The sequence below is a fragment of the Rhamphochromis longiceps genome, linkage group LG13 (assembly GCF_057381845.1).
Source record: "Rhamphochromis longiceps isolate RC_006_pf linkage group LG13, R_longiceps_female_GT1.1, whole genome shotgun sequence".
NCBI lineage: Eukaryota > Metazoa > Chordata > Actinopteri > Cichliformes > Cichlidae > Rhamphochromis > Rhamphochromis longiceps.
The window spans coordinates 13,354,184-13,370,308 of record NC_140569.1 but is presented as its reverse complement, the minus strand read 5'-3'; the positions used below and the strand labels follow the sequence as shown (position 1 = coordinate 13,370,308).

Here is a 16,125-nt window from a genome sequence, read left to right as displayed (position 1 = left end):
AGTTTATCCCCCCTAAATGCCGTTGTTGACAATGATCAGAGCTTTTAACATTGTGCACTTCTGGTTTATATAGTTTTCTATATATCTATATATAATATATGAATGTATCAATAAAAATAAATATTTTTTCACATTTATTCTAATAAACACAGTTTAAGGTTCCACTTTCTTTCTTTGCACTAACTACAACGAAATAAGAATGACTGTTGCAGAAAAGGTTGCTATGACAGAGGTACTGACAGCTTTCAAACTCATGCTGCACAGAACTGCATCATGCTTTTCTTTTTTTTTTTTTTTTTTTTAAAAACAAATAGTTCACTCTTGGTCATCAAAGACTCGGTGAATACACATTTCAGAGGCTGTTGCATTAGTACGGTTAAGATTCCACAGCGGTTTTATGTCTGGTTTTTAATACCTTTGGTATAAATCAAGATGACTATCGATGCTGCAGCCCTAGAAAATTGTAGTACCAGTCCATGCCACTAGGAGGAGGTAAAAACAATTTGTCAACTGTTCAATGACAATCAAACATCGTAAAAAATGACAATAAAATAAGACAATGTAATCAGAAAAAAGAAATTGTCCACACACACAGTGGGCAGTTAACAGTATATCTATAAGAGCAAGGCATAGGCCAATAAAGTATGGGACAACTGATTTGAGAAACAACAGGAAATTGAAATGAAGCAGCCCATGTTTGTTAGTACAGTTAAAGGGTTTTGTAAGTGTGACTTGCCGGATGAGTAGATGGATCTGTGTCGTCGGTGTCCCAGGTTTACATATTTCAGTCTGCTGACTCCTAAGATATCTTTATGTGTTTCTGTTTTCAACATTAGGATAACCCACCCTCAGATGAGTAGACAATGGTGCAGGTGTCAGAGTGGTGTACCTTCGTCTTTTTCTCCACTCTTCTTTGGGAATGATGGTCTTTTGAGAGTACAGAGCAGTGTCAGAGATATGTTGGTGTTAGCCTACTAAATCTGCTTCATGCATGTGTTGGTCTGCTTCATCAGTACATGTGGACTTCCTTTGTGTGAGTAGAGGTCAGTTACTCCCCCCCCCCCTCCTACGCTCTTTTTCCTTTTAAACATTCTGCTGTTTCCCCTAGCGTCCCACGCTGATGTTGCAGGTCTTGCAGCTGGGATCCTTCTTGGCATTTACTGTGGAGAGACTCATCAGCTGGTGCCCACTGATCTCTGCCACTGTGCCCAAGGATAGGTCTACAGGCTCTGTGTAGATCACCTCCAAGATGACATCTTGGGCGTGGTGAAACACCAAACCACCATCACCCTCTTCAAACTGCTTGCAGGTAAGGAAACGGTTGTTGGTAATGTCGAGCAAAGGAAGCCTCTGCTTACAAAACTCATCACCCCTTGAGCCTTTCGGTGCTAGAACCAGAATCACATAGTGGTAGGCTGTATACATACAGTAGAAGTCTCCAAAGTACAGGTTGGTGTCAGGGTTGAAGAGCGCATCAGCCCGCACCTCAAAGCGATGGCGACCATACGGGGAATCCTGCGGGGGCTTGCCAGTGTTGAACTCTGTGTTGCAGCTGAAAAAGATGCCCTCCAGCTTACCACTGATGGGAGAGCCATGGCTGCCACTGTTGTCTTTAATAGAGGGCAGCATCCGGTTTTCTTGCGCCTCCCTGAAGTTTGCAAACAAAGGAATGAAATCTGTTTTATTCTGTTTTTGCATTTCTCTGGCAATCAAAGTAGTTTTTGTAAATACTGGAGAGAGTGGCACCAGGTTTTAATTTGGAAATGAAAGAGCAATTTTCTGGAATTTGTAACACATGGGAAATAAACTGAATGCGTAAGATGCAAAACATCTTGAATACTGAGCCTCATAATACAAAAAGTTTTATAGTAATCACATTTAGCTTAGTCCAGTTTGTGTCATTGGAATCCCGGGGGTGAAAATATTCCAATGAGCTGTTTGGTTTTTTTCATTATGACAAACTGCTATAAAACAAAAGCAGCTTTCAGATTAACAACTGAACATTCAAAGCATCTGTGGCAGCTGCATACACTTTCTTCTCCACAGAGGGAATCTGAGCAGCAAAGTCCCAATAATGGAACTGTAATTATTACGGCAATTCATACAGCTATCACTCCAGAGGTTCTTATTATATCCATATTTCAAGCTTTGTCATGGGCTTTATGGACTATTCAGCTCCAACCACAAGTGTTAAGAGCCTCATGTGAGCGGTACTGTCAGTACTCTTACTCGCCACATGATGACGCAGTTTAACAGGCGCACGGTACACTGTAGCAGCTACAACTCAGCAAAAGGGAGATGACTATCCAGATGACATCATGCTGTGTAGCACCAACAAAAGACTGCCCACAAGCTGTGGCTTTAGTACAGAGACTGTGCTTTGTTAAGCTGTGAGCATTACCTCTGAGGGACAGGGTGATAGGAGAGAAAACAGTCACTCCGTTAAAAGGAGGAGAAAAGAGGCCAAAAGTGGAAGAAAATTCACTCACATGAAACGAGATAAAAATCAGTTCACTCTAGCTGCACAATGCTTCAGTAAACAGTAGTAGACCACTCCAGAGATATCCCTTCTTTTCCTGTCATACTCGTGTTATTTTTGTTTTTCTTTTGACTACATTCCCGAACAACTGCCAGCTATTGTCTGTCAGCTACATGGAGCTTTCAAACAAATCAAAGTGTAGAAGAAAGACCTGGCTTTTCGTTTGATGTGCATGCGTAGCATTGTTTACTGGGGGGAAAAATGGCTGGCTGCTCGAGTACTTATTTCTGCAGATTCATGAAACCAATGCAGCTGAATCTGGTTTTGTTTTGCTTTAGCAGCTGAAGAGCAACACATTTTTCTGATACCATGTTACCCACATGCTTGTAAACTGTATTGTATAAAACATGACCAGAAAGGAGTGAGCCGGAGAAGTTTGCTAGAAATGTGTGTTGCAGTGAGCCATGCAAGTTGGCAGATGTGTTAACCCAACAATATAACAGCCAACTCTTTAGATACAGAATGACATGGAAGCTCAGTTAGGTCCAGGCTTTAACTTCTTTCTTTGTAATGTAATAAAGAAGAAAATCATAAAGTTATGCCCACCTGGCATGATCAAAGTACTCTTTATTCTGGTTTCTGTAGAAGACAGAGAAAGGCAGCATCCGCCCAGCAATGACCTCCGCCTTCTCCAGCAGCTGGTTTAGATGCACTGTGGAGTAATCTGGAGAAAGAAACATTTTTGTAAAAATGATTTCTACAAAAGCAGATTAGAAATCTGTATACATGCTATCAGCATTTTGTCATTAATGCCATTAGTATTAGTAAATGTAAACATTAAAAAAACAAAACGAGACCCACTAGAAGCACCGGTTAGGATGAAATATGAACCATGCATTAAGGATCCTGGCATTTTTCCATCTTTAACTTTTCCATTTAGATATGACTCAGCATGAAGCCCAAAAACATTTTCGATAAATGGATGTACTCAACGGCGAGTGGACTTTCTCCAAAGCATATAAAAAAAATCATGAATGCATTTTCCCCATGGCTATTTTCCCACAGGCACCAAACACATCACCACAGGTAACCGGTTAAAATTCTCAGTACCTTGAATGAAAATGAAAGAAGACATCCGCTTTATCCTGACACTGTAAATGTTTAATGTCAAAAAGGCTGACTTTTATATAGATTGATGGAGCACAAAGCCGCAGCTTTCTACGTGCAGAGGAAAAATGCATTTGACATCGACATGTTCGACTGGTTTTGGTGACAGGACGTGCATCTCGTGCCGGGCTCAACAGCTTCATTTAGCATTCTCCTTCTTCAGCTTCTTACTGTGACACAGCTCACACTCTTCACTTGCCTGTCATTCTTCTTCAGATTTAAACTGCCTCTCCTCATCTATTTTATTTGATTGTATAGCTGTTCTACAGGCACTGATAGTCCACCTGTTTGGTCCAGACTGAAATATTTCAGCTGTTAGATAGATTGTCCTAAAATAATGTCTTGATATTACAGTTGCCAGAAGATAAAGCTTACTAATTTTAGTAATTCTATTAATTTTTTAAGATTGGATTTTTGATGGACTTTACAGAATGTTATGTTTTATATTTTCCCATCATCAGGTTATAATATCTCTTTGTCCAATACTTTGATTACATATACTAAACTGGTTATGGACAAATCAAGTGTGTGATCATGAATAAGTTGTATAGTTTTAATGTTTTATTTGGGAATAGAATGGTGTGTATGTGTGAGTTTGGTGATGGAGTTTTTATTATGAATGAATTATGAATTTTTTATGAATTATGTCTATTTTTTTATGTTTTATGGACAACAGATGGAAATTAGCCCTTGGCTTTAATCTGATATGTTTACATTCATGTAATTTTTTTTTTTACATGTATGTTCATTAACATGCACTGTCCTAAATAAAATAAAAACAAATAAATAAAAATAAACTAAAACTACACTAAGAATGAAAACTAGAAGTGAAAACACATTTTAGTTAAATAAAAAATAAAAACTAGAAAAAACTAAAAACTTTTGAAAAAAATGTAAACTAACAATTTTGTGAACTTTGACAACTAATTAAAGTAAAATAAAAATGCAGAGGAAATTAGGTCTAGTGCCCTACTTTTTTAGTAAGTATTATTTTAGTATGGATTAAAAACAAAAAGTCACAAGGAGATAAAAATAAAGACTAATTAGAAAATAAAAAAACTATAATAAATAACTCTGCTCTGCTATCATGAGTGTTGACCCTCAAGTTATTTGGCACTTCAAAGTGTAGAGAAAGTGAGATGCAACAATCACCCTAAACTGGAATTGGACATCATTAACCCCAGTGATGTCCCTCCTCATCCACCCATGCCATACCTCCCTTCCCCCATCCTGGTCCCCAGACAATGACGTTGAACTCCGAGACCTCTGCATCAGGAGATAAACAGCACAGCTCCTCTCAGCCCTTCTTTGTTATAATCCTTTCCTTCCACTCCGTATATTAGCTTCCCTCTTACCTTCTCCCTCATTAATGCTCTAGCCTTTACTCCATTGTACTCTTCTCTCTTCCATTATCGTTCTCTATAATTAACTCAGGCTCACCCAAAATTAAAGCCAAGACTGATGTCACATATCCTAGAAGTGCATGCATTCATCAAAGCACCATATTCCTCACCAGCAGTGCAGAATTCAATAATTTCGCTCCACTCAGACACGGAGTAGTCCCCATCAGCCTGTTTTGATGCAGTCTGGACAGCCACTGTGTACTCTGTGCGTGGGCTCAGGAACCAGTGGCCCCGGACCGTCATGGGCAGGGGTACTGCCTTGGCCACCAGTTTGGTAGGAACATCCTGGAGGGATGGAAGGAGTAAAAGAGGACAGAGTGGAATGGAAAAAGTGAGTGAGTGTTGGCAGGAAGGAATTAGTCAGAAAGAAACTCCTTATAAAGACACTTGTAGCCACACACATAGATATATTACCCTATGTTACTGGCTGCAGGTAGCAGCCACGGCTTCTCATTTGTGTAAATGTAAACTATACACTTCACCCCCAACAACAACCCCCCACAACCCAAAAATCGGTGGGCCATAGCAGCTCATTGATTGGACCAAGAGCCCCTGCCTAGCAACAGAGTCAGCCCATCAACCCACCGACACTGCTCCTGCGCCAAAATCAAAACATTAGTATGGGGTCGCCTGCTACTCCAGAGCAGAAAGGAGAAACACTCAGTGACACAGCCCCAGCAGTGTGAGGAGGCTGATGACACAAGTCGGTAAGATTATCAAACCAGACTCTTGACTGCGTCGTGAACGAGCTGGCAGAGAAGGCTGTGAGAGCGGTACTAGCCTTTCAGAGCTCAAAGTGACAGCTGACCGTGGATTCTTTGAACAAAACCACCTTGAAATGAGTTCATCTTGCCTCAAGCATGAAAAGGTAAGGTCGTCTTGAGGTAAAACAGTGTCAACACTAATCATTTCTGTTTACAAAGATCAATAATTAGCATTACACTAGATGTTTAGAGCACGGCAACATCTATCTAAAGCACTACTGACAGTATGATAATTAAGGTGAAAAGCTCATTCTTCTGTCAGAAGTAGAAGAAATGTAGAATTAACTGAAGTTTCATCAAAAACATCAAATTGAGCAGAGTTTTTTTTCTAAGCCACAGGTTTCTCAGAAAATTTGAATTTAATACTATAATTTAATTAACTGTTCATAAAATATGAATAGATTTAGGTTTATGGCAGATTATAGAGTATAATTATTAAACAAGAATAATAATGGAAATGTACAGCAGTGGTTTAATATATTTTAATAACTGTTGTGCAAAGTATTGCCTGTATTCATGCAGAACTATACAGCTGTTGCTTTCCTTTGTGCTGGCAAAAATATGAATATACTGCTTTTGTGCAACATGTGTAACAGCTGTCTTATATTGCTCATAGTTGCTGTTGCACACCTCTGGCCCGGAGACCTGCTTTTAAAAAAGGATTCAACCGAAAGGAAACGATTAGCTGGTTAAATAATAAAATGTAAAATTGCTTTTTTTTTTAAAATCATTTGGTTAAAGATACTCTCTTTGCTCTCTTCTCTTTCCCCCTCATCCCTCAGCCGGTCGTAGCAGATGGCTGTGCTGTGCCTGGAGTTTTTCCCTTTCTGCTGAAATTCAATATTTGCTGCCTTTGCTATAACAATAGCACTGAAATCTTTAAATGGTATTTATGCGCCTCCCTTACTTGAGCATTACCTTGTGTTTGAACTTGTTTGAGTTTTTGTTCTCCTTCTTGTTCAGGTCAATGAAATAGTGCGTGATGCGCTCCTTGCTGCGTGCCTCCATGTCCCAGCAGATCTTGAAAGAGTCACAGGTGATGTTGCTAATCTTGATGTTCTGAGGAACTGGGAGCTCCTCCATCTCAGAGATGCTGCCGTCCTGGGATTTACTTCCTGCACAGTCCAGGAGAGGAAAAAAAAGACACCATAATGAAACGATGTGGTTCAAATTTAGTCTAGAAATCCTCTGAATAAACATCAGGTTCTGGTTTACATTTTATACAATAATAGTTGTGTCTCCTAGCACTTAAATTATTTGATGATCTATGTCTGAAGACACATTGACCAGTGACAAATCATCATTATAACCGCATCAAGTCATCAGTACACCTTTAAACCTAACTTACTCCCGCTATACCTAAACATATAGCAGGAATTATTCCACTGGCAGCACACTGGGTAATATAGCCACCATGTCACAGTCACACACAAAAACCTGCTGCGTTACTGACTGCCATATACAGTGTGTTTCCATGGCAACACATCAGTCCCTCTACACATGTACACCTATTAGCTCTCCAGAACATATGCGCCATTAAATATTTTAAATGCTTGAATCCCCTCTCGTCTTGGCACAGATTGGTCTGTTTATGATCAGTTTTAAGGATAAAACACAGCTGTCACAGTGCAGGCCCTGCACATAAGCCCAGAACCATAACATTTAAAATGCCAGTGAATGTCAGAGGAGCTTTTTTCTTTCCTCTTTCTTCTTTAACGGAGGCCCATTATGTCAATTTCCAAATCTATGTTTGTTATCTTGTGCACTATTAGACTCACTTTACATGACTAAAAGCGATCCTTAAATATCTTATTTATCCATCTTTGTTTTTCTGACTGGCTGCCCCTTTGGAAACAAAAGATTCCAGCAGGTGGGTGTGGCTTCTGTGCTCTGGGAAATAAGGAAAATGCAATTCTGGTTTAAGCTACATGCTACATTTTCATACCCAGTACCTAGTGTATTTGACTAAGACAAAAAGCTTCCATTGCTCTCATTCAAAGAAATGAATAAATCTCAATTTTATCTGAGCTGCATAGATGTCACGCACTATAGGCCACTGTAACATGTAGCAAAGGCTTTCTACCCAAAGTGCACAGAGAGGCTAATGAAATGTCAAAACCGGGTTGAATAAGAGCTTTGTAAGATTAGGATGAATATAGACTTTGCGTCACACTATGGGACGCCCACTTGGCACGGCAACAATGTGTTTTCTGTGTATGCTCTGGGGTCTAAACAAGAGTGAGTAAAATTCAAGAATGCGGTGTTTGGGAGTGATTCGAAACATGGTTGGATTCAATACAGTGTCAACAATGGCAGAACCAGTGAAGCATAAAAAACTATCTCTGTTCATCAAATGAGAGGGAGCGAGATAAAAGACTAATCCTATAATTGGTAGTGTGGACACTCCTGCCTCACCTCCATACAACACTAGCAGTAGAGCATCGGTAGACTGATTCATTTTAAGAACCTTTTTTACCTTCTAAAATCATGACTTCTGACCAATTTAGAAAAAAAAAAAAAATCCATTAGGAGGCACATTTATGTCCTTCATCACCACATTAAATCACACCAGACCAGACCCCCTACTTACTTTTGTCCTAATCACTAGTTTCTAATCACAACTAGCTGATTACCATCATCTTCGATTTAAAAAGACCTCCTGTTACACACTTGGGCAAAACTGTTGCTCATTTTAATTAAAACGTAACACATGTTGTGGACTTTAGTGCAAGGACCTTTGCATGACTAAGTTATTGCATTTGGACATAACATTTATTATCTCTACCAACATGTCATGACCCGGACTTTTTTGGGACCTATGGGAAAAGGATCCTGCATATGTAAATATGTAAAGATACCAGATGTTAAATCATAACCCGATCCAGCATGACTGACTGTACGATCATGCTTGGCCCTACTGCGCTTCTTTGATTTGTGAAACCACCTCATCCTATTGCTTTTAAAGTCCATCTCATTATACTTAAACACACTGAGCTGATAGGTTTGGCTCAGACCAGACAGAGAGAGTGAACGGAAGACGTGACGACGCGGACCTTTGACAGAAAACGCTCCACCGAGTCAGCACAGAGCAGACAGTGATGTAAGCACATGAAGCTTACATAAAGTCCCACCTGAGACTTTGTTTGCTGACCTTTAACAGATTCAAGAAAACTACCAGGCCTGTTGTCATTCTCTGACATTCATGTCAGCAAAAGATGAAATATACCCCAAAGGAAGTGAAACAATGGCAAGGATTTCTTATAGATTTTCAAATGTAAAATGAAGCCTGCTTATAAAAATACTGTGCAAATAAACAATTCTCTAATTCTGGCCACCTTCAGTATACAACTGTAAACATTAACCGACATCAAACATCAAAGATGGAAAACCTGCTAGCTCACTCGCTGTGTTGTGCGGAGTAGGTTGCTTGTCCTCTGCTCCCTAAATTGTTAATGTCAACATTGATGTTTTCACTAAAAACTAGACCCCATGCAGGTCTTTGCCCTCCCATCTCTCTGCAACTCCACAATACTCATTTACCTCGTTTACTCTAATGCTCTCCTAATTAACCTGCAGATGAAGAGCATTACACTGAGGCAGTGAAGCTTTCCAAATGCAGTCAGAAATCACCTACAGAACACTATTGAGGCAACTCAGTCACAGTAAAGGTTGTGCTATTAGGGAAAACAAGCTCTGAAAGCTGAAGGGAAAAGGAAATGGTACTAATGTGAAGAGCTATAGACATATATACAGACAATTGACAGGTTAAAAGGAGAAAGAGGTGAAGTTTGGCTTTGAATTGGTTAGGTTGAAGAGTGACGTGTGCAAAATATACAAAAACAAAAAACCCCAAAAGAGGCTAAAATGAATAAATGATATCTAACTGATACCAGCTAATCTAGCTAATCTTGTGTTCACCAGCTTTGTCAGAGCCAGTGTTAAGCTCAGGTCTGAATCCTCTGGGGCTGCAAGAGCACAAGACGAATGATGAAGAACACCAAACGGGATGAAGGTCAGGCGGTAAGGGAGAAAGCAGAACCTTTCATGGCTTTGCTCAGGAAGACTAAAACCTCCTTCCTTTTTAAATTAACGTGCTATGTTTGACGCCAGTGTTCATTTTGCTGAATCATAATTTTTAACACAATATACTGTAATAAGCCGCTGTTATTTTCTGTCGATTTACTCCATTTCCTTATGCTGTTTATTAGGAGGGGGCGAAATTTTGCTTGATCTTTATCAAGCAAGACAAGAGTCTGTTTTGGAGCAAATGCTTGAGAGCTTATGAGCACAGATTACTCATGCTGTGCACATATGCACCGGGAGTTCAAAATAACATGCAAGATCTGTAGATGCACAGCAGAGCACCAAAGAGCAGGCCACGGAAATATCGGCCCTATAGAAAAAACAAAAACAATCTTAAAAGATGAAAAGCCTCAGACGAGTTTAAGAAATGGACCATATTGGTTATTGCCCTTTTACTGTGCAAACAGTCTAACGCCACAGGGAAAAGCAATAGTGCAGAAGGATCAATATAAATCTTGTTAACATGCATACATGGAGCCATCCTAATGGCTCTTTATGGTGGGATTCGTTCCAGTCACACCTGCCTCCAAATTATAAATTACTTGTTGGCACTCTTTACCAGCAAGAGGAAAGTGATTTGATTTCCATTTAGACCATTTAAGCAATGTAAATGAACTCTCTTGGTGGTTGGAGTTTCCATGATGTGAGACTACATTATGCTTCCATTTGAAACTTCTTGAATTCAAAACAAATAAACTTTCAATCAAGTTTAATGATAAAAAAAACAACAACAACACATTTCTGAGCACTGTATGTCGGATTATTGTTTCTGAGTGCACAAGTAGGTACTCAGACAGACAAGCCTCCTACATTTTAAGTTGCAGTGCTCGATGTAAAATTGATCTGCAGACATGAGCAACACAACAGACACTAGGCATAGATGCTTGCAAAAAAAAGAAAAAAAAAATCACGCCTTTGTTCTTCTCAATGCACAGGCTAGACCGGGACAGAGATCATGCTGGGAGTGAGAGAAGCCGCCAACGGAAAAACATCTTTCTCTCAGAGTGAGTTAAACAATGCCCCGTTCATCAGGTTACGCAGTCTATGTTCCACCTTTTAGACATCAGTAAGCCCCCGAACACCAAACAAAGATGAGTAACGATAATTTAATAATGCAGTCTTTAGTTAAGTAGGTTCAAAATCAACAAAATCAATACAGAGGGGTTTTTTTAAAGACTTTTCAGAGACCAGAATGAATCATCAGTGCTCATTTGCACAAAATATGAATCTCCAAATCTCAGACTTGTGTTTTTTTACATTTCATGTTTTGAGTTTCTGCAGCGAGGGATTTTTGTATACCAGCAGTGAAAAAAGAAAGAAAAATAAGCATAAATGTTTGCAGTGGCTTTTCAAGGTCAGACGCCACTGTTATCAATGATGCTTTGAAGCATCTCGTAGAGCGGTCAAGTGCAAGTGAATATGTTACACGGTCAATAAGTGACTGCATAATATGTACCTCCAACTCTTGCCAGCACAGTCATGAGACACAACTGCTCACAGTGAACACAGCCAAACTAAAATGCCAGCTTACTCAGATGACGCTGTATGACATAAGGCAGACCTGCTGTTGTATCATGTTGATACATACTGGATAGGCTTTTCCGTGTGTCCACAGAGTATTTTTTTAATCACAGGAGTCTATAGCCATTTTCGCAGATGTGAATGACTGGAGCCACGCACCAAAATTAATTTAAATGGATGGCTGCACCGTTCGAGTGAGTGTGTGTAGGAGAAAAGGCCATAGAGAAATGGCTCTGCAGAAGTGTTTTGGATAGAAATTGTTAGTGGATGTAGCTTTGATTCCAAGAATATGTCTGTATGACCACAAGGAGCATCGCTACTTTCACTCATTGACTCCAGCCCTGCTCGACTGTGACACAGCATGTTTGAGCTAATAAAAAATGAACATAATGAAACTTTATATCTTTGTTCCTATTTTCAATTGATCATTTTAGCATTCTGAAATTTACTGTTAGCAGTAAACACGTGACTGGTGATAATGTCAGTAATTTCAAAAAGGGTTTGTCAGCTGTTGGAATAAGAAAAAAAATTCAGTTGATTGAGCTAGAAAAAAAAGAAGAAATTGCTTGATTTAGGAGGACAACAGCTATCTTTATAAAGACTTTCAGTCCTTCACTGCCAGCTTGATCTCAGAACAATTTCATGATGTTCTCAGGTCCACTGTCAAGGGATTAAAAATGCATCCATGTATTGACTTATCAGTGCACCTGTCCATTCTGGAAATGCGCATGCTAGTATGTTACCGCTGTTTCAGAGAGATTTCAAAGAGCACAGTCACACTGCTTAGTTGCATTAATAGCAGCCATCCATCATGGCAACTTCATCACATCAGCGGGTACGGCACAAAGGCCATGTGAGACATGCAGCGTGGATTTGATTACGTTCTGGAAATGCGTATTAACTGTGGATATAAAATCAAAATGGTGGTCCTTGTCAGCCTTACAGGGGTTGGTGACAAATTTATCCAGCACAGCATCGGGGGAGCGATCCATAGACTATGGAGAACACCAGCAGACAAACTCTGCTCACATGAGCTGATGCTGTGACTTGTACTACTCTTCATTCTCAGCAAAACTTGCCCGACACCCACCTACTCATGTCACAGCCCCATCACTAAACTGAACCATTAACACCCCGTCTAAAACTGGACACACAGAAACGACTTGTGTCCGACCATTCCTTTTGTGCACTGAAATTCCCAAACAGTCTTCACTGTGTTGGAGAGTGCCCTTTCCCACAGACAGTAAGCCTACTGAAGCTATATGCACCCATCTGCTGGGTCAGCATAGGCATAGAAGCCTCTCATCTGATAATAAAATATTAATGATTTGGAAGATAAATTTAGAAAGCTGTGGAACAGTGAAATGAATGCGGACCTTGAGAAAAATGTACGCATTGATTGGATAAGATAACAATCCATTTCCAGGAAAGGTAAGAGCGAGTGATCCAGTCTTTTAGAAAGGGTGTGGCTGGGACAGTGCAAACTATATAATATAATATAATATAATATAATATAATATAATATAATATAATATAATATAATATGAGGCTCAGGTGATAAAATTCAGAGACTGGGAAAAATCTACAAACCATTCTTAAAAAAGAAAGAAAGTTATCCAAACAAGCTGAAATCTGTAGTTTTACAGATGTGCTCCACCTTAATGTGGCAACACTAAATATTTATGGGAGTATGAAGATAATCTGCACAAAAATCCATACATAAATTGTTTTTTCCTAATCTCTTCATGAAGTTCAAGTTTTGTCCACAGTACTCGGGGCGTTTGTTCCTATCAGACACATTATAAACAGTTTCAACTAACCCATTGACAATACTTGTACAAGAACAACTACTTGTCCTGAAGAATTCGCACAGAAGGTGGACATTGTCACTGTGTTGCTTCATAAACAGAGTATGTGGGTGTCTCAAGGACACACACAGATAATATTTACACTGAGTAGCCTTCTTGGAAACTAAGAAAGTGGCTGTTTTGGCTCAGCAGTAAACCTGCAGCACAGAAAGCACAAAGGCTAGCACAGTGATCATTTGAAACGGGCAGCATCGCGTATATACCGTTTAGAATCAGCTCTAAGGGGTATACACTCTGGCAGCTAAAAGATTTTACAGTGACCGAGGAGACTTAATAAAGATACATCACTGACACCTTGGATGCCCTAACCAGCCTGTGTACACATACAAATCAATCTGGCATAGAAACTTATGAAGAAAAAAAATGAACCCAATTACACAATGAAAAGGTGTGATCATATTTCATGTGAATTAATTTCCAATCTTAATTAAGAGGCACCTCTGTGAGCAGGAGTCTTGACGCAGATGTGGAATTAGCGCTGTGTAATTGCACTGATGGGTGTGTAGGGCTGCACCGCCTGAGAACACATGTGGGTGCAGCCATGTTTCTGCCTCTCATTCTCTCCTGATGATGACTTGCCTTTTTTCTTTCCCCACCATTCAATTCGCGTCGGGGTTAAGCCTCTTCGTGCAGCTACTTGTCAATTTTCGCATTACAAGCCTGGTTTATGAAGCCTCGTTTTCTATGATGGGAATAGTTTCAGCTCTTCGTTTAATGATAAATATTCGGAAAACTTTTGATTCGAAGAAGTGAGCCACAGACAACACACAGCACGGGCGCAGCTGGAAGACTTGATGAATTATAAACGTGAGCGCAGGGGAGACTTTTATGGGAACTGGGGGTGGGATAGCAACTAAAGAGCGTCTCGTTTGTAATTATAAAATTTGCAGGATGACATGCAGTAAGTGAGCATACATGGGAAAAGGCAGCTCCTTTGGAAGATGGAAGAGAATTAGCGATTAAAGGCGGGGTGGCAGCCGGCCTCTGTCCATGTCTGTGGTGCTGAAATCAAGACACTCATCATTTAGACTAAGATTCCTGCCTCCAAGTTAAGCAGTACACATTCATTTTGAGCCAAGACCTTATTGCCACTGTAAAGACGCTCAGCTATTCCGAGCACGCACAAGCGCACCATCCATTCATCCATCCGAGGAACCAGCGGAGCCAGCTGCCCCTATTACTGCCACACAATAAGGGTACATACAGCACGCAGAGACAAACACTGACAAACTGACTGCATGCCTGCAGCGACTCCGAAACTAACAAAGCGGCCTAATGCACTGGCGTTATGCGGAGATATGTCAGCACCCCAGTGAGAAGCAGACAATCCCCCCTTACCATCTCGTTCGCATAACTGTATGGCGTCCAAGCTTAGGTCCTTGATCATCCCCTCGCAGGGACTTAATGGACTGCTGATGTTGTGCGCCAAACCTGGTACCTCCATCTCTGCAGAAGAGCCTGGATGATGTTAGTAGTTTAAATTTCGTCCACGGGTTTTGCACAGCAGAAGGCGTCCGTCCGCGGTCGTTAAGGGGTGGGAAAAGAAAGAGAAAGAGAGACTGGTGTCCAGTCAGTCGCTCGCAGCTCTCCTCTGTCTCTCTGGGGTGGTGCGGCTATTGGCGCGTCAGCGGAATCGTCACGGGCGCGAGCAGCACACGCCGCCAGTTGCAAAATGAGGCATGGCAGCTTTTGCGGGGATCCGTGAACGTATATCACTGTATGTATTTATCTTGTTTCACACGCTGCCAAAAGCAGAAGAAGCTTCTGAGCCTTCAGAGCCACAAGTGTGCGCGCGCCCGTCCTGTATGTTACGCCGCCGCGGGACAGTTGAGCATGAATAGTTCAGCAGATTAGCGCAGAGACGTTCTGGAAATACAATGGCTTCTTATGTAACCAGATTAGCTCGGCGTTCCTTTTCCACGTTAGGTCCCTCATCTAAACGGTCCACGCGCTCCCGTTCTTCCCCATTTCACGTTTAACGTCATCCCCAACGAGGCTCTCACATGTCCTTATTTGGTGAGGTGTAGTCCCCTTTTTGTGCAGGAGCGCAGGTGCAAGTGGTCCAGGCGGTAATGAGCAGTGGGACGACTCTGACATGCTGCAGGACATAACGAATGACCAGGCTTACCTCTGCTTTTCCATTTAGGTGACGAATCCTCTCGCTCTTTAGACATGTTGGCGCATAATAACATATCATAGCCAGAAAACCACACTTTATACTGGGTGTGGGTGTGTAATTATCTCCATTAGACCTCTACACCCTTTTTTATCAGTGCCTCCCAGGAACAGGAAGGTCAAGTGCAGGCGTAGACCACACTGTGGCTAAGCAAGGCTTCAGGCTGCCTTTAATAACAGCATTTGATTATACAGAAGTTGTGGCTCATCATCATGGAGTCATTCTCATTCTTATATCTCCTAAAGCAGTCTTCCCTCGTCTCCATGCTCCACATGGGAGCATCAGACTGAGGAGGTGTCACTTTCTATTTGTTTTTGTTCAAGTGTTATACAAGAAGCCCGGAGGAGAGGCCAGAGTGCTTATCTAGTCAGCGGACAACGGATTCTGCAGCTGCGTCTATTCCCCCTCTTGAGTCATGGTGCTTAAAACCACAAAAAGAGGGAGGGAGTGCAGTGAACCGTATAGAGGAGAGTCACCCTAACTCTTCTGGGGAAACACACTGTCACAGCATCATCATCATCATCTCTGAAGTTGAGACAGACAAGAAAAATTGTAGATTAACAAAACTAAAAAGGGGGAAATAATAATAATGTTTGATTTGCCTGCAGGAAAGTAATTGGTTTGCGTTTTCATGCAGCTTGAAGGATTAAAAAAATGGGGTTGT

At 40.8% G+C, this 16,125-nt stretch overlaps 1 protein-coding gene across 1 annotated transcript; it reads right to left on the bottom strand.

The window, feature by feature from the left end:
* Positions 1–143: 143 nt before the first annotated feature.
* On the bottom strand, positions 144–15,278 carry phyhiplb (phytanoyl-CoA 2-hydroxylase interacting protein-like b). The gene is made up of 5 exons (XM_085427770.1): positions 14,624–15,278; positions 6,732–6,928; positions 5,160–5,334; positions 3,086–3,203; positions 144–1,648 (listed from the first exon to the last, which is right to left on the bottom strand). The coding sequence occupies exons 1-5, from the start codon at positions 14,727–14,729 to the stop codon at positions 1,105–1,107; spliced, it is 1,140 nt and encodes a 379-aa protein (XP_085283896.1). The 5' UTR covers positions 14,730–15,278; the 3' UTR covers positions 144–1,104.
* Between the last annotated feature and the right edge of the window lie 847 nt (positions 15,279–16,125).